The following is a 27,882-nucleotide window of genomic DNA, read 5'->3' on the forward strand; positions in this document are numbered from 1 at the left end:
ATGAAAATATCAGTAGAGGGCAATATGAACTGTTATAACTGGCATTACAAACAACTTGCTGATCTGTTAGACTATTACAATTGATTACCCAGTCATTAAAACATGTATTAATCATTTATTCAATCCTTAAGGAGCTATTTATAAACATCTCTATTAACATAATGAGCAAAAAGAAAATCTCAGCATATAGAGATAGATGGATCTTGAGTCAGGCACATGTATGAAATGTTGAACTGTTAGGCCCTATTATTCATTATATCTGTAAAGATGATACTCTCAGAAACATTCTTAATGTAAAAAACAGTTTTAAAGTGTTAAAATAGAAGTCTTCAGCATTACTTCTAAAAGACCTTTGCTAGAGTTTCTAATGCTTTAATCAATGCTTCTAGTTTTAGTTGGAGATATGAAAACAGCAATAGAAACCCTTCAGATTCCATGAAGTCTGTAATGGGGGAAAACACCCTCTTCATTATCCTTTGGCCTCATGGAAGCCCTTAATTATGTGCTGTGCCTAATCCTCTCTCACTCTCAGCATTGTCTATTTTTCATACTTCATTCCTTTTTTTTCCCCTACCAACTCCTACTGCACCTCCATCTTCTCCCTCCTACAGAAATCCTGTCTGAAATTTCACTTCCTCAAGGACTTCCATTGCTTTTATCACCTGGCTGCACTTGGGAATTAGCAGGTTCTGGTCTCATACCTGCTCGTTAAAAAAAGTTTTGAAAAAACAATGTCTTCCCAAGAGCAGTATTCCCTTATTACTTGTGCTCCATATATAGGATTTCCTCTCCCTCTACCCCTCTGGCCTCATTCTGTGCCTCTTTCATTTGGTGGTATAATTTAAATAGTAACCATCAGTGTACAGACCTTAGGGGCAAAGATTTAAAGAAGTAAGAAAGGCGGGTCTCCCTTCTTTGGTGAAAGCAGACAGAGAACTCTTCCCCTCTGCTCATATTTGGGAATGCCCTGCTCCTCCAGAGATCTCATTTCTTTTTGGCTATTGAAGTGGTATCTCATACCAAGTAAAAGTAAACTGAAATGGAAACAGCAGGAGGAGCTGAGATTTGGTTTAAAAGCTGGGGATCTGAGGCTTTTCTAATAGCAGACAGAACATCAGCTCTGCAGCCCCACACAAGGGGGCGAATAGTAGGGTTGTGAGAAGCTTTGGTTGCTGATTCGATTCAGAGGAGGGAATCGCTGAATTGGCCAAATCTCTGAATCCAAATCGAATCAGGAGACCTATTAAATCTCTCCGAATCAATTCAGAGAGATTCAGAGATATTCAACGATTCGGCCATAGACATGGCTTTATGTTTTTTCTATGCACCTCAAGGTGTATGGTTCATGAAAGCGGAGATGGTGGGGTGGATGGACTGTCCCACAGGAGTGTGGGGGGGGTCCCCCTCATGCTCAGTGGTGGACCTTGAAGTGAACCAGAAGTAATTCCGGTCCACTTCTGGGTCTCCCGCCAAGCACGTGGAGAACCTCCCCACCCCCCCCACCCCCCAACTCCTGTGGGCTGCTCCATTTGCCCCACCATCTCAGCGCTCATGAGCGGCACCTAGTACCTCAAGGTATGTAAAAAAAACATATAAAGCTGTGTCTACAGCTGAATTGCTGATTCTCTGAATCAGAATCAAATCTTCAGATTCAGTTTCAGCCAAACCAAAATTGGGACAGTAATCCAAATCAGCAAATCGAATCGCTGTCTCCTGAATTAGGCCAAATCTGAATCAAATACTGCTTCCTTTGCACACCCCTAGTGAATAGCTCCCAGGCAGTGGTCTCTCTACTTTTGCTCATATACAAAAAGATTGCCCTCCCCTTTCTTCCACCACAATACAAATGAAGGTGGATGAGGAAGACACTACTTTTGGCTCCCTCCAAAGAAAGAATGGAAAGAGGCCTTATCCAATACCATTAGCTCTTCTGACCCTCTGAAGATCTCAGACACCCAAGGCCAGATTTCAGCCAAATATGTACTGTCTGTAAAATGCTTTGAGACCTTTAGGAGTGGCACACAAAAATTGAAAAGCATGATCTATTTATGTTGCTTTTACTACATATCAACCATTAAATATTAGCTTTATTATCAATGAATAGACTAGTAAACAGGTCATAATAGTTTGACCTAAGTTGTAAAGTGATGATAGATTGCCATTGGAAGTTTTGAAGAACAGATTAAAAAATATCTGTCAAGAACAGTTTCATTAAAAGTTATCCCTACCTTGGGGCAGTGGATGAACTAGATGACTTCTTGAGGTCTCTCCCAATTTTATTTTCTATGAAGCTCTGAGTTAGAATGCTTGACTTGATTTTTCAGATGGCAGGTGGCCACCATTTTCTTACATTAGGACCTTTTAAGGTATCTTAATACTGACCCTCAATGTAAGAAGTCAGTTTAAAAAATTTAGATCTTTTAATTTTAACAAACAATGCAGTTGAATTTACCAATCAATGTTCATGTCAAACAGGCAAGAAACATTTGCCTGTTTTTGCCAAAGGAAAAAAAAAAAACAGGAATGACTGTAATTTATTAAACTAATCCATTGCTTAAACAAGCTATATTTCAGCTCCTGTAATTAACCAATGAAAATTAACTTTTTTCTTCAATGAAAATAATTTAAAAAAATAATACAGACACACACACAAAGATTAAAATAGGCAAGGTAACTGAAAATACATGATTTTAAATTGCACTGATATGTAAATCTGGGGTTTTTTTCTTGCTAATAGCAAAGTTGAGGCAGAAATATAATTATTACTCATTCCAAATCATATTTTCATTTATAAATATATCTGTTCTCATTTCAATTCTTGTTCATAAATATTAAAAGCATAATAAAAAGAATTGTTACACAAGTTCACTTTTTCACATGCCATGTATAGACATAATGTAGTCATCCAGTTACAGATAATGTATTTCCATAATTACTGGTACATGTAAAACTATACATATCATTACCATTTACAGACTGCATTACACTAAGCTTGTAGCTACATTTCTGTAGGTTGTTAAAAGTAGTTTAAATGGTCATAGATGAATTTGCCTTCCCTTTAAACAAACAAATGAACTATTAATAGCAGCTAGTGCCAAGTTTAATCAGAGCAGATGTGAACCCTTGTTCAAATAGCTTTGCAGTTCTCACCTGAAAAATTCATCTTTTCCTCTAGCTAAGTTGGCTCAGTATCAATACACAGACTTTTGTAGCTGGCACATCCCATAAGGTCATATATACTCTTTCTGAATAGGCCCTATGTGGGAGGGGAACAACTCTGGAATGAACTGTCATGCTCTTCCATCACAGTGTGCTGGTGAATAGGCTTTTGTTAGCATCTGCAACCTTGGAAGCCACAATACAGCTTTTTCAGTAGTAATGAATACAAAAAGTAAAAGATGTTTCCACTAAGTTAAAAATATTTTTCATTTGCTTTGGGATACACTGCTCTTAAATTATTTTAAATGCCCTGTATAAAACACACTCAAAACATTGTGAAACAAGTCATTATATTATATTCTATAGGAATGCAACTGCTTCTGGAGTAATCAGTTATCATCCAAGCCAGCAACATATGGTACCAAAGAATGGTAAAATATTTAAGCAAGAGCAGCATGAGAAACCCCACTTCTTGTTAAAAGTGATACGTGAACTTTAACACATAGGAACAGCAGGCATGGCACAGCTTTAGCAACTCATGTAACCAACTCAAATGCAGTGAACTAGACACAAATCCAATTTCTCTCACTGCAGACAAGTCGAATTCATCCTCTCTCCGCCCCCAGGCTGGATTCAGACCACAAGGCTCCTTGCAGGCTGGATCTGGGCCCAGCAATAGCAAGGTAAAAGGCATTGTGTCAGCACAGCCATTGGTTGCCTCCTGCTGCCAAAGGCCATCCCCACTGGAGCCCTGAATTCTGTGACAGGCACCGCCCTTGGATTCTCATGCCTTTGTAACCTTGAGCATAAAACGCATTGCAGTAGTCTAGGTGGGGCTACCCTCGAAGACCATCCAAAAGCTGCATATGGTGCAGAGCACTGCAGCCCACATTCTTACAGGGTTGGGTCATCAGGAGCACATAACTAGTGCTCCAGAGAGGCTTTATTTTGTTATTGAATTGACTTCATGAGATTGAGTGCTGTAATTTGGCAACCAGAAAATACAGCCTCAGGCCTGCAAGGTCCTGTACACTCTACTTCTTAAAAGTTGTAAAGGGTGCTCAATCCCTCACAGGGTCAAGTCCTAAGGCCTGTACCTTGGAAATCAATTTAAAAAGTGAATTCAGTGAATATACCTTTTACAACCCTATTCACTGCATAAAATTATGAGTGCATATATTTTTGCAGGATTAAACCCTAAATAATCTTTACTATAGAAGGAAAGCAAAACCTTCCATTAAATTTTTCATGGAAAACATTATCCATTGCTACACACAGTATTTGATATAATAATGGCACACTGTATTCATGTAAACTAATGGCAATAAATCTCCATTGCCCATTATAGAACATTAAATATAATCACTACTCCAATACTAATTCAGTTTAGAAGCTAGGGACACTGGAATCACTGCTTTAAATGAAAATGTGTTAGATTTGAGCTAATGTCTCTACACCTAAGGTAGGAAACTTGCTATGTATGCTACTATACCCAAAGATCTGAGTCATTAAAATCATTTATATGTCAATAGGCAAAGTGAATGTTTATTTCAGATGACAAAAAGTATACTTCATCCTATAAAAATTAAGAAATGTTACAAAAAAAACCCCTCTTTCTCTCTCTCAAGTATTGGTCCAAGTCACTGATTTTATAGTAAAATCAGTCATGGTATCTCTCATTTACAAAAACAGACAATAATCGTTTCATGTTACAAATGCAGAACCTTATTGACTATAATACAATAACAAATACTCTATTTCAAATCAAATCTCTTTTAGACTTATTTGTTTCTTATAAATTACATGTTCTTAGATCCATCTGTGAAAACTGGAAGGTTAATTATGATGGTACATAGTGTGATTCCACAGTTAAATGCTAAAATAGTTCTACATAAATACCGTATGTTTGTCTTAGAAAAATGTAGAAAGATTAATTAGGAGTTCAAGCCCAAGACTTTGGAAAGTAATACTCTGAACACAATTAGATCATTACATTGTGTACTATGCAAATTGAAGTTTTAATTAATAGCTGAAACACCAGTCAAGGGGGAAAAATCTATGAAGTCTAAATTGCATGCATCAGACTTTTCTTAGTGACGCTTTTTACTAAAGAAGGTTTTTCAGAAACTATGCACTAGTTAGTCACAACAACAACCATTTTAATTTAGCACATTATTTTTTATATAGAAATTACCTGTGGAACATTTTAATCCTATTTGCTCCATCTATTTTAAAATTGCTTCCCACCTTGACACTAAGGAAAGTGATTGAATAAACAAGCCACGATCAGAAAGCAGACTGATAAACCAGTTGAAAAGTCAATTTAGCATTACAGTGACCTGATGTGCTCTTTAGTCTCCTAACTGACTCTGAATTCAGGAGTACTGTAGTTAGCCTTTCGTTTTTAGTATACTCCAGAACAAAACAGCACCCTTCCATTCTCCTGGTGAAACCAATGGGTTATTGTGGGCCTGATCTGAAGATAATAAGGGCTTTTCCACTGATTTCTAATGTACCCTGGACCATGAACTATAACTTTAATTTAATTTTACTTACCACATATTCAAATACAAGTGTCAATGTTTCCTTGGTGTGAATGATGTCATGAAGCAGCACAATGTTTGCATGTTTCAATCCTTTCAAAAGAGAAGCTGCAAGACAAAATGTGCACATTATAGAGGCCAGGTTATTTTGAAAGAGAATAAAATATTTTAAAGCAAAAGATTAAAATAAGTTCATTTTAATAATTAATTGGATGGCCTCTGGTCACTGGCAGAATTTTTAATTTTTTCCTTATAATTTTGATGGCTATAATTGATTCATATTCTTTAGCATTTCTTTGCCTTTGTCGATTTTTATTGATGTTTATCGATTGAAAATTTCGGGGTTATGCTCCTAGCCCAGGGCAGGAGGCACTTCCCTGCTCCCCACTGCCCCTTAGGGGGGCAAGCCCACCTGGCAGGCACCAGCGGAGGGGCAGCCTGGCCCCTTGCTAGCCATGGCCTCCTGCCTCTCTGGGCAGGGCAGGGACAGCAGCTGTACCCTGGGGGCACCCCCACTAAGGTGGCCATTGGTCTTGTTTTATACCAGACCATCCTGTTTTAAAACACGGTTTCTTGTCCATTTCTGAACAAGGAACGGACAGCAAAACGTCAAGTTTTTCAGTTTGTTGCTGGAAATGCATGTCAATCATTTGTCCTCATGATTCTACTGGCTGTGCCTAGAGATAGTAGTGCACAGCCAGGAGGACAGGGGTTCTGAGCCATCCAGGGAAGGAGGGAGGGAGGTAGTGGCCCCACCCCTTGTTGCTGATTGGCCAAGGGGCCCAGTGGCCCCCACCCCTTCCTGCTGATTGGCTGAGGGAGGCAGCCCCTCACCAAGGGGCTGTCCTGTATTCTGAGGATGCATCAGTGGCCACCCTAAGCCGTGCACACCCTGCCCTGAACGTGCTGCCTCTCTGTAAGTTCCTAGAGCTCCTGCCCAGCCCAGCTCCTACATGCTTGAGCCAGGGCATATAGTGGTGGTGCCAGGGCCCAGCCACTGCTTTTGTGCTGCTCAGAGGAGTAGGAGGATGTGGTCAAAGAGCCAGTTTGCCCCTCCACTAATGCCTGCCAGGTGGGGCCAGCCCCCTATGGAGCTGCAAGCAGCTACTTCCTACCCCAGGCTGGATGCCTGCTACTTCTCCCCATGTCCCCAGAGCTCATGCCTGGCCTAGCCCCCATGTATGGGTGGAAGGAGGAATCTCCCCTCCCCACATATGCATGCGTACACCTGTGCATGCACATGTGTGTGCTCCTGCATACACAGTACCCCTTGCCCTAGATTTCACTACCACCGTCCCAGGTTATTTTTTTACATCTCTTTTCTATTTCTTTCAGTGATTACTGATGGAAATAGTTTTCCTTCAGTCTGTGAATGACAGGTGAAATCTATGTTTATCGATAAAAATCAAATCCTGTCAAGCCTATTCTAAGCTAGCCATCAATGGCCTAGCCCTAGGGAATGCTAAAATAATATCTACTTCCATCAGCTTCAATATTCAACACCTGTTAGGCCCTACCTACACTATTTCCCTGCCACATCTGGGACAGCCACTGAGAAGCACACACAGGCGCCTGGTCAGTTCACATGAAATCCCAGACATGAGTTAGTGCAGCTGTCTTAGAGTAGCCTTAAGCACACACCAAGAAGCACGCTTGAGACGAGAAAGCCTAAAGGCATATCTGTACTTCTGGGAGTGCTGCTGGGAAACACACTTCCCCCATTCATCCCCAGTCAGAACACACCAAATGCCAGAAATAGGCAGTGGAGTCCATTTAGAGTAGTCATAACCATGTGCCCACAGCCACTGCCCAGTTCCTGTGTCTCAAATGCACATATCCACAGCCACACTAAACCTTTTATAATACTATATTTCTAAGATTAGGACAGACTGAGCAGAAGCAAGTGGGAAGACAGTGCTTCTTTATGGTGGTCCAACAGAGGTGTGTAGATAACTCCTTAGGATCATGAGCTTCTCTCACAGCATTGCGTTTCTCCAGTTTGCCAGTCATACTCAATTCTGCTCAGAGGCCAGAAGCAGCAGTGATTAAGAGCAGACTACAGATGCATCGCTCAAAGAACATTTGCTAAGTGAATCAAACATTAAGTGCTGGCCAATCCAACGTGCATGTTCATTTTACAATCTAAGAACTTTCTTGTCTCCAAAATTACATGTTCTTTTCATAGTAAACGTAGCAAAGTGGCTCTCTAGCCAAAGCTAAATTTATATTCTGGGTATATCCTTTTTAATACCATCACATTTCCCTACTTCCACAAGTACACACACATGCATAGCTTTGATGGAATTAACTTTTGGGCTATTTACAGAGGCCCAAAAAGCCCAAGGCAAAAATCAATTCAGACTTCGCAGGTTTTTCTAAGCTGTGTAAATTGAACCCATCAACTGAATTGACGTTCAGTGCTCGGGTGGCCAAGACAGGCAGAAGCCTACACTGGCCGAGGCCAGGAGCCTGGGGGCACTCCTAAGGCTGCTGAACCCAGATCAGCTGTAGTTCAGGCCTGATTGTCTGTTGACTCTACCCTCCGCTGCTAAGAGGTGGGGGCATGCGTCTAGCAGCCAATCGTTCCACAGCCCCCACCTCTGGGGGGGAATGCACCCCCAAACCAGCACTGCCCCCCACCAGCCAGGGTTGGCACAGGGTGGGGAAAGCCCCCCCCCCCCCAACTGACACAGCTGAAGCAGGACTGGAATTCTTCCAGCCCTGCCCCGTCCTCAGCTGGATGGGGTGGGGGATGGGAACACAACCAGCCCCCACCACCATCACCCCAGCCTGGCACTGGAACCCCACCTGGGTCTGCCCCATGCTCCTGCTAGAGCCAGGCTGGGATCACCCCAGCCCTGCCCTCTCCTCAGCTGAAGGCCTCTGAGGCAGGGGGTGGGAATGCACCCCCATGGCCCAGTACTGGAGCCCCATCTGGAGCCTCCCCAGCATGGGGGGAAAGCCCCCAACCAGGGAGCTTTTCACCCCACTGTACTTGGAACCAGGCTGGGATTGCTCTAGCCTGGTCCCCTCCTCAGACATTGGTCTCTGAGGAGAGGGCAGGGGGAGGGAACCAGGTGGGGGTCAGGTGCCAGTCCATTGCCACCACCCATCCCCATCTCAGAAGCCCCCACCTCCTCTGGCTGACAAGAGGGCAGGGCTGGAATGATCCCAACGTGGCTCCAGCTATGGCGGAGACCAGCTCATGGCTCCAGCCCACATCAGGCAGCCCCCAGGTTGGGGTCTGGTGCCAGGCTGGGGGGCTGCATTCCCATCCCCTGCCCCCACATCAGAAACATCTGGTTGAGGAGGGAGCAGGGCTGGGGTAATCCCAGTCTGGCTCCAGCTGTATCAGGGTGTCAGGCAGACCCTGGGTAGGGATCCAGTGACAGGCCATTTGGGTGCATTCCTACCCCCTGCCCTCCTCAGAGACCCACAGCTGAGGAGGGGGCTGGTGTGATCCCAACCTAGCTCTAGCTGCAGCAGGGCAAAAAGCTCCTCCCCCCCAGTGAGTGCTTACACCTATGCTGGGCAGACAGTGGCTGGGAAGCCGGTACCAGGGGAGGGGGGTGCATTCCCCAGAGTCAGAGGGTTAAGGAGGGGTTGGACCTAAGCATATCACAGCCTGGCTCGCTGGTCTGCAGGTGGGTGGGGGAGCAAAAAGCTAGGGGTGCTAGGAGGATCTGGGGAGTCCATTCCTCTACCCATCCTGCTGAGCTGACAGGCAGAAAGCAGGCTGGGGAGCAGAGGCTTTACTTCCTCAGATCTGACAGCTAGGGGCAGGGCCAGCTCTGCTCCGCAGGAGCATTCAGCACAGCCCAGGGCTGCAAAGCATCTTGGGATGCTGGAGGACTGAGTTAACTGCAATCAGGAAAGGATCTGGGACAGAAGTTCAATAAATCAGTTTGACCTAAATCAATTAAGTCTGAAGCTACATCCATCCAGGTTTATCTTAAACCAGTTTTGGCTATTTTGAAAGTGGCCTTGGTGCATTAACTTCTGTCCTGTTACAGTTTTAAACCAATTTATGATCACTTAAATCAGTTTGTGTGCAACTTCTGCCCTAGCCTTGATAACAGACAGTGACAATAGAGAAATATTTTCTAATTTTTTAAAAGAAATGTTAGTTCACATTTCTTAACACCAGGGATCTGGAGAAATGACAGAGATTTATCTACTGAACTTACTTATGATTTCCCTCTCCCCTGTTGCAAAGTCCAATTTATGTACTGCAAGATTTTAGCAATATGCCCTCACAAGTCACATTTTGTCACCAATATCATTCTGTCATTGGTGTTTTGTCAGCTCATGTATACATCTGAAAAAGACTAAGTCACCACAACAAAATGAACAATAAATATAATAATGTCAATAAATGACTTGTTTCAATGGTGATTTACCTGACCTCTTCTCCCTTGGCCCCTTTGTTTAGTAAAATAATGAAACATCAAATTGTGACCCCAACCTCTGCATGCAGGCGCTTCACTGCTCCGCAATGAGGAGGTTCAGAAATACTTTCATAGCATACTTATTCTCCATGATCCTGGAAATGATATTCCATGGGGTTGGGACCCACAGAGGAATAATATGAACTGTTTCAAATGAGTGCAAGAAAACACATCATCTTCCATATTTCCCAAAAAAGATTGCCATAGCAAGGTTAAAAAAAAACCACAGACAGACTTCACTGCCTTTTAGAACAGCACTACCTTCATCCTATTTAACAGTGTTCTTGTAGCACAAGACATTGGAACTATGCTACTGGAAAGCAGAAGGACACAGCAAGTTGACTGTCAGTCCCCCACACATAGATAATTGTGGTCTCTTACAAGTACAGTAGAACTGATTATTCATATTCAGATGATTTGCAACTTGCTTAATTAGCAGCAGGTTGCAGACTCAAGGACAAGCCACACAGCCATTTAAATGTGGCTTTTAAATCCAAGAGTGCAACATTTTCCAGCCAACTCAGCACCTCACCTTCCATCTGCAATTGTTTGATGCAGTTGTAAATATGCTGGGTACTTTGCACATCCACACCTACACAGGATCCAAAGCACCCAACCCTACAAATCATTCGGTTCTACCATATTACCATATTTCTGGACCTTGAGGAATATCTTCGTGGCATACGGAACAAAGGGTGAGGCAACCTTTGGCCCCTAACAGAAGTCAGGGACGAATACTACAAAAAATCTTGGCTAATACTTCTACCTTTGCCCACCTTTCCTCTGCAAAGTTTATCAAAGGGATGGGAGGACATGCATACTGATAGCAGGAAAATTCAGTCTCACTATTTCAGCTGTTTTAAACATGCTATCAGAGAGGTCATGATCACCTATAGAAATTGCATGTTGGGCAATTTCCCAGGCAGTGAAAAACTACACTATTTATTTAGTTACTATTGTAGTAATAGTTTTAAAAAGCCTTATCACTCAAGACATTAGCTAACCCTTAGAAGTTTATTAGAATTTTGATGGAGTACCACCAAAGATAACCACTAGTGCCTAGAAGGTGAAGTTTCTAGCCTTTGGGGGTAAAGGCTAACTTTTAATGCTTCTCCAAAATAAGCTGAATGACCCTCTACAGACATCGTTCAGGTCTCCTTCCCCAGACTGCCTTCCTGCCCCTTGACAATTTATAGTCAAGGAATCAACAAAGTGGTGGGACATACTAATAAGGCAAGGTATATAAAAAGAGGTGCTGTTATTTAAACCACAAGAGGTGAACTGGTAGTAAGAGCAGGAAGAGGAATTTCCATTGTTAGTAACTTATAGCATTTAACAAGAAGCTGGAACAGAAGAGATTAACTCTGATTAGGTAGAAGCAGCAAGGAGGACCACAGTATAATTTTCATAGCACTGTCAGCTTATAACCTGAAGATTGTCCTGAGGTCCTATACACATAGTAGGTAAAAACCCACTACACATACAGAATATTTTTTAATTGACAGAAGTGAACAATCAAAAGGAAAATTTGACTACAGAAAGCCATACAGACGTAAGTCAAGTGCATTCAATTAAACACCAATCCCACACTTCTGACTAATGAAAACCTCTTACAACTTCCCATAGATTTAAGGAAACACTGACATATGATAGTTAAGCTTCTTGCACTTCTGCTCTTATACCTTTCTGACTACCATTGACACACACACACACTTAAATTGGGAGCATAAAAATATCCCCAGGCTCAGCAGAACTGTAATAGTATTTATGATCTCTGTCAGACTTTACTGTTCAGGCTATCATCTCAGGCTCTTACCTCCTCCACTTGTCCATTAGTTTATTGCTAAGTTCCCTACATGGGTCATTAAAATTAAATAGTACACTGACAACATAGCCTTAAAGCCCTTTGTACACTCTTCCCCTTCCTTTCTTCCCAAATCTCCCCTCTCATTTATCATCTTAATCCTCCCCCTTTTCTGGATCATCAATATTTCTATAGACCTCAAGAACTAGAAAATGGCTGCCGCAGGTTCACCTATTGCCTTGTCCATTAATCCTACCAAAAATAATAAGTAATAGAACAAGTTTAATAGACTTTAGAATCAGTTCTACTACCAGCTATATACTGGTGTAAAATCATAGAAAATTAGTGTTGGAAGGGAGCTCAGGGAGTCAACTAGTCCAATCCCCTACTCAAAGCAGGACCACCCAACTAAATCATCCCAGCCAAGGCTTTGTCTATCTGGATCTTAAAAACTGGCTCCAAGGATGGAGATTCCACAACCTCTCAGGCTAAGTACAGATAGTAAAGAAGCCAGAGGCTAAATCGATTCAATCTTTGCAGGTTAGTCTAAACTGCGCAGATTGAACCAAGAAGTAATTGAACTCAGAATTCACTTCTGATTCTGGAAATGCAGTCACATGCCTGCAGTGGCTCAGGCCAGAAGTTGGGAGGCGCTAGAGCACACCTCCCTGCCACTGCCAAAGGGAAGGGAAGAAAGAGCCCTGTAAGACATTCCTTCCCTAAGCAGAGGGAGCGTAGCCAGGCCCCAGCCTGGGGCCAGCATACTGAGGCCAGGGGAGCTTTAAACCCCCCTCCCTGGCTCACATGGGACTCCAGCCCTAATCTACCTGGGGGGACAGCCCCTGCCAGGCTTGTCCCTCACTCCCCGCTGTGAGGGGCAATACCTGCCAGGGTTTTGCCCCTACTCAAGCAGAGAGTGGGCAGTGTGGCCACACCCCGGCCAGGGTTTGTAGGGCTCCACACCCTGTAGCCCAGACCCCAGCCAGGATTTGCCTGTGGGGAGGGCAGCCCCTGCCAGGTTTTGCCCCCTCTTGTTACTCACTGCCAGGCTGGCATGCTGAGGCAGAGGGTGGTGACAGGGTTTGCACCTGCCTTCCCCCCCCCTACCCTGCAAGAGACCCCAAGGGGTTGAAGCAGCCCCTGCCTGGCTTTTCCCCTGCTGCCCACCTGAGTGGAGGGGCAGGGAGCATGGTCAGATGCTGGCAAGGCCAGCACACTAAGGGAGGGAATGAGCAGGTTTAAACTGCCTGCTTCCCGCCTGCAAGGGACCTGAGTCAGGGACTGCCTGGCAGGGGCGAAACAGCCCCTCCATGGCTTTTCCCCTGCTCAAGAGGAAGGGCGGGGGGTATGGCCAGACACCGGCCTGTCTGGCACGCTGGGGCAAAGGGGATCAAAAAGCCCCTTCTGTCCCTAGCCTCCGAGTAATCTCTTCCAGTGTTTTACTACCTTCCTAGTGAGGAAATTTTTCCTAATAACTAAACTAAATTTCCTTTGTTGCATCTTGAGACAATTGCTCCTCGTTCTGCCATCTGCCACCCCTGAGGACAATTTAGCGCCATCCTCTTTGTACCACTCTTTAGGTAGTTGAAGGCTGCTATTGAATCCCCTCTCAGTATTCTCTTCTCCAGACTAAATAAGCCCAGTTCCCTCATCCTCTCCTCAGAAGTCATGTCCCCCAGCCCCCTAACCATTTTCATTGTCATCTGCTGTACTCTCTCCAATTTGTCCACATCCTTTCTGGGGGTGGGGGACCAAAACTGGACGCAGTACTCCAGATGTGACCTCACCAGTGCCAAATAGAGGGACAGAATCACTTCCCTTGATCTGCTGGCAACCCTCCTGCCAATGCAGCCCAGTATGCATTAGCCCAGTTAGCCTTCCTGGCAACAAGGGCACACTGTTGGCTCTTATTCAGCTTATTGTTGTCTGTAACCACCAGGTCCTTTTCTGCAGAGTTGCTGCCCAGCCAGTCAGCCCCCAGCCTGTACCAGTGCATAGGATTGTTCCGTCCTAAGTGCAAGACTTTGCACTTGTCTTTACTGAACTCCATGCAATTTCTTTTGGTCCAATCCTCCAATTTCCCTAGGTCTCTCTGAATTCTAGTTCTACCCTCTAGCATATCTACTATTCCTCCCAGCTTGCTGTCATCTTCCAACTTCCTGACAGTGCACTCTATCTCATCTTCCAAATCGTTAATGAAGATACCGAACAAAACCAGCCTTGGGACAGATCACCGGAGCACTCCACTTGATAACAGCTGCCGACTAGTCATCAAGCCATTGATTACTACTTTTTGATCCTGACTATCCAGCCAGTTTTCTATCTACTTTACAGTCCACTCATCCAATCTGTACTTCTTTAGCTTGCTTGCAAGAATGTTGCGGGATACCATATCAAAAGCCTTACGAAAGTCAAGGTATATCTTATCTACTGCTGTCCCCTCACCCAAAGAACCAGTTCTCTTATCATAGAAGTCAATCAGGTTTGTCAGGCAAGACTTGCCCTTCATGAATCCATGCCGACTGTTCCTAATCATCCATATGCTTAAAAATAGATTCCTTGAGGACCTGCCCCATGAGTTTTCCAGGGACTGAGGTGAAGCTAATTGACCCCATGGACTTGGATGTGTCCAGCTTTTCTAAATAGTCCATAACCTGTTCTTTTGCCATGGTCAGCTGCTCATCTCCTCCCCAAACTGTGCTGTCTGGGACCTTGCCTCTGAAGACTGAAGTAAAAAAGGCATTAAATACTTCAGCCTTTTCCACATCATCTGTCACTAGGTTGCCTCCCTGCTTCAGTAAGGGACTTAACTTTCTCTGATCTTTTTATTGTTGATATTTGTAGAAACCTTTTTTGTTACCTTTCATGTCCCTTGCTAGCTATAACTCCAATTGCACTTTGCCCTTCATGATTTCATCCCTGTATGCCCAAGCAATACTCTTACACTCCTTCCTAGTAGTTTGTCTAAACTTCCACTTCTTTTAAGCTTCCTTTTTGTGCTTTAGCTCACTGAAGAGTTCCCTGCTATGCCAAACTGGTCTATGTGCATTGGGATGGTTCATTTCTGTGCCCTTATTAAGATTTCTTTAAAGTACAAAAATCAGAATAACTAATGCAACTCAGAAATTTATTCTGCATTTATACCAGTGGAACCAATGGAAACAGTACTGGAGTCCAATTCCATTACTCTATTTTTCCTCAAATTATGAAAACATATCCTTGTAAAACATAACAAAATATATATTTTTTTAAAAGAAAAAACCCTCTGTTTTAGCCCAAAGTGTAAAACATATCATTTAATTAGTGGACTGTTGCTCCCCTGCAAAACAACTACTTCAAAATCTTGATATTCCTTGAGCATGCAGAGATTCAGACACACATCTTTTCAAAATAAACAGCCACAAATATTTGCTGTTGAAATCTCACCAGGCATTTTATGCAAGTCTTTGTTCAGCGGTGGAGAGAACTGTACAAATTCCACTAATTCAAGGATGAAGCTAAGCAAGTAATCCAACGGTAGAAAGCAGCCTATACCATCCATCAGTATCAGTCTCTGTGACAGACCTGAATTTAGCTGTGAAACTGCCAGTGCAGTTGCTGTTGGGGCTCAACAAGGAATCAGGTGCTCTTATTCATGCTGTTACAACTAGAACAAAACACTCTCCACCAGAATGCCAAACCAATCTGGAAGTTATCACTTACAGAGATCATACAGCAAAGATTTTTTTCCCTTAAAAAAATTAAAATATTATTGAAACAGCCTTTCAAAAACTATAAGATCAGCAGAAGAAAACATCAATTTGTACATTTACTCTGAAAAAAATTATTATATTACTTTAATACTGTTGGCATTTTCTGGCCTCACATCCAATGTAAGGTAAACAGATGGCAGCATTTTTAATTCATTTCCCCAATGAATTTTAAGCAAGCATAATAGGCACGTGAGGCTAGAACCTTAAAAAAAGGTAGTATTTGGGAGCAAAATATTACATTAATTGGGAGGATAACTGCTTTTCCTATATGAAACCATGTTCTTAATTTTTATAGAGGATAGGAATTGATGAAGATTCAAGGAGGGTGGGAAAAAATGAGATAAAGCACTTATGAAAGATACTGCATCATACTACTTTCTGTGGATGGTATACTAATGCTCATTCTGAGCTGCTGAAGACTGTCCTACTAAGCATGTGAAAAAATAAAAAAGGCTGCCTATTATATCTATATTTGCACACTTAAAGCACACATACTAGAAATCACTGTTGGATTGGATTTTTTTTATATTATATACGTTTAAGGCAGCATAGACAATAGAAAGCATGCTTGAACAGTAGCATTTCAGAAGCTTGCAGAAGTTTACCTACATGTAGGTGCAAATAAAAACTTGTTTATGGTTTTGTATGACATTTCATGATGCAGACGTTTTGTCACCAAGTTAAGGTGGAAGAATATGTAAAAGTGCTTAGTGAAACAAAAAAGAAATGAAACAGCTACATCAGAACTTCAAAATAAACTGTTACAAGGGATGGACCCAAACCAGAACTTTTTTCTCCTGATCTTTCCCCTCTCCCTCCTTCCCAAGCTGTACTCTAATGGTTTGACTAAAATAGGCAAACCAAGTTCTTCAAAATTAAAATAAAGCTTTTGTTGACCCATGTCTAGATCATTTGTAATGACCAGGGAAAATGAGTTGTAGGAAACTTTCCTGCTAATAAAACCAGTACATACATTCCCACACACTGCTTCCCCACGCTTCTGGTATAATATAACCGAGGGGAGATCCTCACCATCCTGAAATGCTCAGGTTATATTTCAATTAAGTTAAAACCCTGAACATCAGGCAAGATCACATAAACCCATGGATTCCTCTAGCTGAATGGGACTGGATACAAGATATTCTACCAGCAGATGCACAAAACTAGTTTGTTTCTATGCTACCTTACTTGAGGCAGTAATTGTCTGACATCCTTTGCAAGAGATGCTGTACTAATTTTAAAAACACTTGTGAGCAATTCCAGGAAAGGGACAGCAATACAAGCAACACATGAGGGCCTGGTTGTAACTGGGATTTCAGTGGACTGACCTGTTTACAGGTCATTTCATCCTAGTGACTTCTTCCAGATCTAAAAGTGGCCCTCATTGGACCTCATTCTTTCTGTAAAGAGTCAACAACAACCATTATAATTAATGGAAAAGGTCTTTATTCCCCTCACATCAAGGATTTGCTGGTATTTTATCTTTCAGAACAATAAGCTATTTTGCTGAAGAAAAGTAGCATTAGATGTGATTAACTGCCTGGTAAGGTTCAGACTGTTAATATCTAGTAAGCAAAGGTGTGGTTTTATACTTAAACACATCTGTGTGAAGTCCCTGTTTGATGATCTAACCCTGACAGTGCAACATTCTTAAAACAAGCACTGTATAATACAAGAAAAATTGGATATCCAGTGATGAGATCATTGGAGTAGGATTAGGCATTTTGGGCTCTACTCTTTATTCTGATTATCATATTGGAAAATTCACTACGCTTCAACATATCCATCTGTAAACTGGGGTTGTGTGTTTTGACAAATTATCAGGTAATGTTGTAAAGCACTAAAATTCTTCCTAACCAATCTCCATCATCAAAAAGGATGGGCTTTCCTGCCATTAAGATGTATCAAGTTAGTTTCTTTAATATTACAGCTATGCATCTCTGATGTGCTGGCTTTCAAAAAAAGGCTTAAAACACTATCTTACTAGGCTACCTGGTGCTATAGCATCCTGTTTCATGAAAGCTGCTCCCAGTTCTGGGAAGGTAAGAGTGCTTAAAGTGTTTGAGTTACTCCATGATTTTCTTAGCCAGAGGTCAATTTGACCTACAGAAGCTTCACTGGTAAGGTGTCATCTGACAACCTTAGCTGGACCATTGTACCGTGCTTCAAATGCCAATCATCTTTTCCCACGGGACAATTTCCATGATTTAAATGTGGTCCTGCCATCTCACTTTCATAGCTTTTTGGAGATGGCCCAGAAATAAATAGTCAACATTTTGGATATGGCAGTTGTATACTTTCAGTTTGGTCTGGAATAGAATGCCTTTGCTTTTTGTCTGCCTCATAGTTATCACATGTCAGAACTCTACCAGGATGGTTAAATTTGAGGACTGAGTGGAATTCTTCCCAATTTTGACTTCTGGTGACACATAAGGCTTTGCAGGAGCAGTCCAATAGATGGTCATGGGCTTTCTGAGATTTATGGCCAGTCCAAAAGCAAGCATGCATTTTGCAAAGCAATCTGACAATTCCCATTGAGCATCTAAGGCACAATCAGCAGCAAACAAAAGTTTGTAAACAAATCCAAGTATGAATATTTTCACATAGAGTCAATGCAAATTAAACAGACCTCCATCAGACTCCTTTATCAGGAACCCAAATTGCAACCATCAGAATGGCAGCATATAAACACTTATGAGGATAAGCACAAGAATATGTTCTGGTTTACCGCAATTTGTTCTAGGAAAAGGCTTTGAGGCATCCTGCTCATCTAGCACTCTTGCCATGATGAAATTGCTTCAACGTAGTAATAGATTTGTCGTGACATCCTTACAAAGCACTAAAATATGGTATTATAATAAGACAAATATAAAATAGCAGACGTTCATTTAAATGAATTACATTCAGACATTTGCTGGAGGTTGATATAACTTCATTCATTATGTAGTGTATAGATTATGCATTAGACTATGTGCAAGTAAAGAGGAAGGTTTAAAAAGAATGAAATCTCATTTGCCTATTAAGTCAGAATGCCAGAAAAAAAATCTTATAATATGCTAACTATATTGAGTGACAACCAGTCATGGCTTATCATCCACTTCAGTATTCAAGAAGATAATGATGTAAAATAAAAACAGTCTATTGTGTATATAAAACAACAAAGTCATCTCTTGCAATAGTCTGACACATCATATTTGACCTCTGGGTTTGTTAACTTTTCTCTGGATGTGCACAGATCGTAAGTGGAGTTGGATGCATTACCTATTCAGGGTGTTCGATTCTTTGAATAAGACCATGCTTTCAATTGCTTACCATTTTGCTAACCTGTAACTGTTCAGGATAAGACTTTACATGTAAAGGCTTTTGCCTCAGGCTGAATTTGGAAAACTTCAGCTAAAACAATTCTGCTGTTTCTCAAAAGTAGCCTAGGGAAAAATATTTAGCACACGTTAAAACACTCTAACAACCTTCCCTGTGAACAGTTCTAGTTCCCCTGCCGCTCCCCACAACCGCCAACATTTTGGAGCAGATGCCTGAAATTTGTCAGGGGTGGTCTTTCTGGTTTTTGTCATCCTCATGAAAATATGCATTAATTTGGCCAAGATATAAGCCTTTAACAAGCCTCTCAGTAAAGATTTTTTACATTTTAATGGCTAAACTCCCCGAAGATTCTGCCCCATCTGATGTGCTCCAGCCTGGGGCTAACACAGCTCTCCCTGCAATTGCAGCCCTGGCCTGTGATGGGTTCAGGCATTTGTCTCCTTTGTGTTCTAAATGAGCAATCTATTGGGTAGAGGCAGAATGAAAGAGGAAGCTGGATTATTTAAACAGAGAAAATTTATGAAGAAATCAGACCTTGAGTCAGGGTTAAAACCTGTGACTGGAAACTGATGGGAGAGAGAAACTGGGGGAACGGAAAGAAAATATATTAAGGGTATATGCAAGCATTACATTTAGATCACTCTGGTGTTTTAACCTCTCCCCCTCTACCCCCACCCTGAGTTATTGTTACCCCCCCGCTACACACGCACACACACACGCACACACACACTAACCCCCGCAGATCTGCCAGCCCCTCCTGCCTATCAGAACCCAACTCAGATTTAGTTTTAGATTTACTCAGAGTAAGCTTCCTAACCCAAGTCAGGTCATTTGAATACTCGTTCACACCTCAAGAATCATGGGAAGTGGTGGGCACCAGTAGACTGCAGGTAACAGAGCAGATAAGAAGCTGAGTGGTGTCACAACCCAAAGTTGTGATTTTTTGTTTGTGTGTGTGCTTCGAAACCGCTAAATTATTTCCTGCCATTTTAGTCGCTTTCTTTGCACGGTAGAGCTCTCTGCTGCAAGAGAGAACTCTGGTGCAACGGGGGATTTCCCGCCAAATTACAGCTTCTTTGCAGTGTGCATCTCTTTTGAATCATAGTGATACACGCTGTAAAGAAGTTCCCGCCATTTGTATTAGGGTCCACGCCATGTTATTGGCCGACTCCTAATTTAGGCACATGTGGCGGCTAGTGATTGGCTTGCTAGCCGTACAAAAGGCTTGGGTAGTTTCCGCCCAAGCCGGAGGAGGGAGGAAGAGAGAGAGATTCTGTGTGAAGATCTCCAAGCGCTATGGACCCTCGCGGACCAGATGCGCCTCCCCTAAGCAGGCAAGAGAAGCAATAGAACCGAATCTACGGAGCTTTTTGCTTCTCGCCTCTCCCCGTCACCGAGCACAATCCCTGGACGTATCCCTTTCCTATAATTTCAGACCCCGCGGAGCCTAGCAAACTCCGGGGAAAACATATCGGACCCGCGGAACCTGAATAACTCCGGGGAAACTTTTTGAACCCAACTTAACCAGACCCGCGGAGCTTCAACAACTCCAGGGAACAGACACCGGACCGAGCCCAATTTTCGAACCCACGGAGTCTTAACAGCTCTGGGGGCCTGGGAACCGAATAAGAAAACCCACGGAGCCTAGCAAACTCCGTGGGAGCAACTGAGTTTGTCAGAATCCTCAAACAAGGGTTCAAGCAGGAGCTGTGCCTGGAAACTTGTCCAGCCTACACTGATACCATCTTTGGGTGTAAGTAAACAATCTTTTCAATCAACCGTTATGCCTCCGTGACTAATTCTAACTCGCGTGCACAAAATGATCCCGCAGTTTCTCCCACCCTGCATGTCCAGGCTGACGGCCACAGCCCACGTGCACCGGAGACGGGTCCGGTACAACCCCGGTTCGCCCCCGGCTTGCCCATGGCGGCCAGAATGGGATCAGAATCACTGCCGCGCATGGCGACGAGGGCGGGCTCGGGGCCCAGCCCGCACAAGTGGGAGATCAGAAGTAGCTGGAGAAAAAGATCCTTTGGGCACAGAGTTAGACAATCCCAGTACAAGGGAAAAGCAGGAAAGGAGCCAAAAAAACTTGCTTAGCTAAACAGGGAAACCCAGGGGAGCCTAAGGGCAAAAAAGAAGGCATATAGGTAGTGGAAGCGGGAGGAAGCTACCAAAGAGGAGTATACCTACTAGGCCTGCACATGCAGGGAGGCAGTTAGAAAAGCCAAAGCAACTAACAGAGCTGAGGCTGGCAACACAAACCATAAAGACAACAAAAAGTCTTTTTTTTAACTACGTAGGGAGTAAAAGGAAGGTGCAGGGCAGCATAGGACCCCTACTGAACAAGGTGGAGCAATTGGTGACAGAGAGGGGGGACAAGGCTGAGCTATTCAACAAGTTTTTGGCCTCAGTGTTCCTGAACAGGGCTCAAGATAAGTCTCCTAATGGGCTCTTAGATGGGCATCAGAGGGACATCAGCCTACCAACTGTCGATGCAATGCTGACTTGGTGCAGAGTCACAAGATGAACTGGATGTGTTCAAGCCAGCAGGCCTGGATGAGCTGCATCTGAGGGTACTGAAAGAACTGGCCGGTGTCATAGCAGAACCACTAGCATGGCTGTTTGAGCGCTCGTGGTCCTTGAATCAGGTCCCTGAGGACTGGAAAAGGGCCAATGTGGTCCCTATTTTCAAGAAGGGGAGGAAGAAGGATCCGAGTAATTATAAGCCAGTCAATCTCACCTCCATCCTTGGAAAGGTCTTTGAAAAGATTATGAGGAATCATATTTGTGGTAGTCCAGCAAGAAAAATAATGCAGCAGGGAAACCAGAATGGATTTATAGCATGCCTGACCAATCCAGTTTCATTTTATGACAGGGTCACAAAATACTTAGACACAGGAGTAAAGGTGGATGTCATTTTCTTGGACTTTAGCAAGGCCTTCGATATGGTATCTCATTCCATTCTCATAAATAAATTAAGAGGCTGTGACATAGATGTTTACATGGTCCGGTGGGTGGCAAATTGGCTTAGTGGTCGCACCCAGAGGGTGGTAGTAGATGGGTCGGTATCAACTTGGAAGGATGTGGGTAGTGGGGTCCCACAGGGTTCGGTCCTTGGACCTGTACTCTTCAATATCTTCATCAGTGACTTGGATGTGGGTGTGAGGTGTACTCTGTCCAAGTTTGTGGATTATACTAAATTGAGGGGTTAAGTCCACACTCTAGAGGGTAGGGAATGATTGCAGGCAGACCTGGACAGGTACGAAAAGAGGACAGTACACAATAGGATGCAGTACAACAAGGACAAGTGCAGAGTGCTGCACCGAGGGCGCAAAAATATCCAGCATACCTACTGGCTGGGAAGTGACCCTCTAAGGGGCACAGAAGCGGAAAGGGATCTCGGAGTCATAGTGGACTCCAGGATCGATGTGTGATGAAATCATCAGCAAAGCTAACCACACTTTATCATGCATCAGCAGATGCATGACAAATAGAACCAAGGAGGCGATGCATCCCCTCTATGTGGCATTGGTCAGACCGCAGTTGGAGTACTGCGTCGTTTTGGGCACCGCACTTCAAGAAGGATGTTGATAGACTTGAGAGGGTCCAGAGAAGGACCACTTGTATGGTTAGGGGCTTACAGGACAAGCCCTATGAGAAACTGAGGGACCTGGACCTCTTCAGCCTCTGCAAGAGAAGGCTGAGAGGTGATCTTGTAGCTGCTTACAAATTCATTAGCGGGACACAGCAAGGGATCGGAGATGCTCTGTTCACCAGGGCGCCTCTTGGGGTAACAAGGAACAATGGTCACAAACTGACAGAGAGCAGATTTAAGCTAGATATCAGGAAAAACTTCTTCACAGTAAGGGTGGCCAAAATTTGGAATGGGCTTCCAAGGGAGGTGGTGCTCCCCCCTACCTTGGGGGTCTTTAGGAGAAGGCTGGATAGGCATCTGGCTGGGGTCATCTGACCCCAGCACTATTTCCTGCCTAGGCAGGGACTCAATGGTCTATTGAGGTCTCTTCGGACCCTAGCATCTATGAATCTATGAATTTATGTTAATCAGTGGTAGCAAAATTCTTACCACCACTGAAATCAAGTTTGGGGTCAGGATTTTTCCCTTGATGCAGCAAACTGTGACAAATTCCCTTAGCTATATATATTCATAGTGAGAAGTAAGGTAAGATTTTTGGGGGGATAATTTTTATTTGCAGGGCTATCCAACAGGCAGCCTGTGGGTCACATCTGGCTCACAAAGGTTTAACATTATGGTCCCTGGGCTCCAGCTCAGCTGTCATTTCTCCTATTTCTCTGGCTGCTGTGGCAGCAATGCCCAGGGTGTCTGAGGCAGGACAGAATGGCATGAGGCTTGGATGGGTGGCACTGACAGTGGCAGGCATACACTGTTAATGCATCACCAGAGGAGGGGAGACTGCCTGCAGAGTAGTAGCAAGGGAGTTAGGGGTGACATTAGTTACCCATGCAGTGGTGGCCATGATGGGGAGGGTGATCACCACTGTGGTGGTAGAAGTTAGGGGGAGCCTCAGGCTGCTCACACAAAAGTGATGGGAGGGGGCCTGCTCGTGCAGTAGTGGCATCAGAGGGTAACGGATGACTTGCAGGGGGGCCTATATGAGGCAGGGTAGGGGGAGCCCATCTGATGGGTGACCTATGGCTTGCGAGCTAGTGTTGGACAGCTTTGTTTTATTAAAGCAACCATATGTTTGAAAGATATTAGAAGCTTTCAGGTGCACACACCTTTCATAGATTCATAGATTCTAGGGTCGGAAGGGACCTCAGTGGGCCATCTAGTCCAACCCCCTGCCCCTGGCAGGCAAGAAAAGGGTCACTAAATCTGGGATCATATGATCCCAGCCAGGTGCCTATCCAGTCTCCTCTTGAAGACCCCCATGGATGGGGCAAGCACCACCTCCCTTGGAAGCCCATTCCAGATCCTGGCAACCCTGACCATGAAGAACTTTTTTCTAATGTCCAGTCTAAACCTACTCTCCAGTAGCTTATGGCTGTTGTTCCTTGTTATTCTAAGGGGTGCCCTGGTAAACAGATTATCACCTACTTTGTGTTGCTCCCCCCTTATGAATTTGTACGCCGCCGCAAGGTCCTCTCTCAACCTTCTCTTGGAGAAGCTGAAAAGGTTAAAGTCCCTTAGCTCTTCCTCATAAGGCCTTCCCTGCAGGCCTCCAATCAGATGAGTGGCTCTTCTTTGGACCCTCTCCAGGTTGTCCACATCCCGCTTGAACCGCGGCATCCAGAACTGGACACGGTACTCCAGCTGTGGTCTGACCAGTGCCACGTAGAGAGGGAGAATCACCTCCCTGGACCTGTTTGTGAAGCACCTATGGATGCACAATAAGGTGTGATTGGCTCTGCCGACTACTTCATCACATTGATGACTCATGTTCATCCTGGAGTCAACAGTGACTCCAAGATCTCTTTCTGCCTCAGTGGTGCTGAGAAGGTCACCTCCCAGCCTATAGGTATGATGGTAGTTTTTCCTCCCTAGGTGCAGCACCTTGCACTTGTCCTTATTGAATTGCATCCTGTTGTTCTCTGCCCACTTCCCCAACCTGTCGAGGTCAGCCTGGATCTGGTTCCTCCGTTCCAGGGCATTAGCTTCACCCCATATTTTAGTGTCATCCACAAATTTGGACACGGTGCTTCCCACCCCCTCATTCAGATCAGTGATGAAGATGTTGAACAGCACCGGCACCAGAACTGAGCCCTGAGGGACTCCACTGCACACATCTTTCCAGGTTGACACTGACCCATCCACCACCACCCTCTGAATGTGACCCCTGAGCCAGTTTGCTACCCATTCTACCATATAATCATCCATGGCAAATCTCCTCAGTTTATTAATAAGGATGGTATGAGATACCGTGTCAAAGGTCTTCTTGAAGTCCAGATAGACAACATCCACCTCAACTCCTGCATCTAAACATTTGGTGGCCTTGTCGTAAGAAGAAACTAGGTTAGTAAGGCAGGACCTGCTCACTATAAACCCATGTTGGTTGCCCCTCCACATCACATTAGCCAGCGGGCTCCCACAGATGTGTTCCTTGATAATTTTTTCTAGGATTTTCCCCAGGATAGAGGTAAGGCTATAGTTCCCCAGATCCTCCTTCCTCCCCTTCTTAAAGACTGGGACAACACTGGCCCTCTTCCAATCCTCTGGGATCTGACCCGAGCACCATGAGTGCTCATATATCCTTGCTAGTGGTTCGGCTATGACACTCGCTAATTTCTTCATTATCCATGGCTGAAGTCCCTCCAGTCCCAGTGATTTGAACATGTCCAGTCCCTCCAAGTGTCCTTTTACCATATTGGCAGCGACCGTTTGTTGGCTGATGTTCCCCTTGTTGATGTCCGTGATGCGTATTGAGGGTTCGTCCAGATTTCTGTTTAAGACAGAGGCTTAGACAGAGGCTTAACCTAAATCCACTTAGTTGAGAGTGGATTTAGGTTAGATATTAGGAAGAAATTTTTCACAGTAAGGGTGGCCAGAATCTGGAATGGGCTTCCAAGAGAGGTAGTGCTATGACCTAGCTTGGAGGTCTTCAAGAGGAGGCTAGATAGTCACCTGGCTGGGGTCATCTGACCTCGCTCCTCTTTCCCACCAGGGGTAGGGGGTCGGACACGATGATCCATTGCAGTCCCTTCCAACTCTACAGTCTATGAATCTATGAATCTAAGAGGCAAAAAACTCATTGAAGAGCTCTGCCTTGTCCCTGCTATCCGTCACTAAGCCCTTTCTTCAGATCTTTCCCATACCTAAAAGGGCACTTGTGCCCAAAAGTTTGTCTGTCTTTCCCAAATATAAAGTTGTTTCAATAAGAGATTATCACCAAAAAAAACTTTGATTCTCATCTACTTCCTGGGCCATCGTGACAACAATGCTGCAACTCTACTATAGTCGCAGCTACATTCTAATGGGGGTATATGTGTAGGTGCATGCATGTGCACATGTAAAACATTTCTGTATTAGCTTTAAGAACCTAGGGATGTCCTAGACCAAAAAGGAAAGGTCATAAATTGGTTACTGTGAAACTTAATTACAAGCATATTTTACCATCCTACTTACAGATTAAGAGTTTTATGTATAAAGACATTTTTCCTTAAAAATTACTTTTTCATTATATTTTTCACTGAGGCATGTCCTTCAGCAAAAACAATGCATTAAATGCAGAGTGATATTATTTTTGTCAGCATACACTTCAGGCTGCAGGAAAAAAGACGTGTGGCATATGTTTTACTATTTTTTTAGGATGAATGTGAAACAGAAACCTTTAACTGATGATGTCAATTTCATTTTTATGGGTGGGCAAGGTTCAATATGTCTTTTTGCTAACAGCTGGAAAATAAGATTGGAACTAACATGACATCATTTTTTGCTCCTGTGGAACAATTTAGAGGTCAGAAGAAAGGCACTGTGGATGGAAAATGCAATGGATTTAATTAACATTATTTTATAAAGTTATTTAAAAACTATATATACTAAATATTAAACACTGATCTTGTTTACTATTAAAGTAATAGGAACTAACATTAGGAAAAGATTGGGATTTATTAAAGTACAGTCTAGCATGAATAATAACTATATTAAGAGTAAAAGTAAATTAAGTACATTAAGAGTAAATTAATGGTTGCAAATGTATATAATTAGTAAAAAATACTACCATATTTACTTGAATATAGGATGACCCTGAATATAAGGTGACTCCCCTCCCCCAATAATTAGATTCTTTTTATGGACAATTTATAAATTTATTATAATTTTCCAGGTATAGAATATAACTACCAGTGGCAAAACTTGCATTATATTTTTTCCCTCATCATGCAATCTGCTAAATCAGTGATTCTCAACCAGGGTGCCTTGAGATCCTTTTGAGGATGCCATAGGGTGCCACACAATATTAGCACTGTTAAGTACGCAAACATGTTTCACAAAATAAACCCAGAGAATTCAAGTAGGAATCCATAATGTCAAAAACATTCTGACATGTGGTCTCTCTATGCTCTATGATTGCGCTATGATTTTTCTATAGTTAAAAAAAAAAAAAGAAAATTAAGAGCTGGAATTTTCCAAGGGTGCCTTGAATCCAAGGAGAGGTGCCTTGTGTCTAATGAGGAATGCCTTGCACCGAAGAAGATTGAGAACCACTATGCTAAATGCCTCAAAACTGAATATGACAAGAAAGTTTGAAACTATTTTCACATGGGAAATAATGAGTCCTTAAGAAAGAGGAAAAAAGTATGAGAAAGTTTGGCAAGGACAACTTCAGTAAGATTTAAATGGTGACTTGGTACATTTTTTTCTCTCTCTAGATTAACCAGGTAAGTAGATAATGTAGGTGGAAACTTCCATGTCATACTAAAAGTAGGCATTCTGAGAGAATCCAAGTGCTGAAAACAATGGCTCTGTAGACCACTTGAAGAACGAAGAGCATACAGAGAAAAAACACAGAAATCACTGAGATACAGAAAGCTTGGCAAACAGGCCCTGGTATAGTTGGTGAAACAGAAGATAATAACAAGAGACAGGTAGGGAAACAGGAAGACTCAGTGCTAGACAGGATGACAAATAAATATAAAAGAAGAGCTAGAAATTCCAAAGGACAGCAGTTTTGGTGATGATGAACAACATATTTAACTAGGAATATAGAAATATTCTAATGCCAAGTTTTTGTGTCTATTTTAGCTTTTGCATCTCATCTCCTGATTTCAACATATACATTTTGCACATCTTAATTCTTCATTCATGAAGGGGTTCACAATTTCTGACATTTAGCATAATATGAACATATATATCAAAATTATTGTTCCTGAATAAT

At 43.1% G+C, this 27,882-nt stretch overlaps 1 protein-coding gene across 4 annotated transcripts in view; it reads right to left on the reverse strand.

Annotated features, from left to right (window-relative positions):
• CDK14 (cyclin dependent kinase 14) overlaps window positions 1-27,882 on the reverse strand; it is a 676,419-nt gene that overhangs the window by 403,462 nt on the left and 245,075 nt on the right. For all 4 annotated transcript variants that reach the window (XM_059729021.1, XM_006258932.4, XM_019497918.2 and 1 more), the window contains one exon: window positions 5,716-5,810. In XM_059729021.1, coding sequence (XP_059585004.1) covers window positions 5,716-5,810 — 95 coding nt within the window. The remainder of the gene's footprint in view (window positions 1-5,715; window positions 5,811-27,882) is intronic.

This window comes from Alligator mississippiensis, chromosome 5 (genome assembly GCF_030867095.1).
Source record: "Alligator mississippiensis isolate rAllMis1 chromosome 5, rAllMis1, whole genome shotgun sequence".
NCBI lineage: Eukaryota > Metazoa > Chordata > Crocodylia > Alligatoridae > Alligator > Alligator mississippiensis.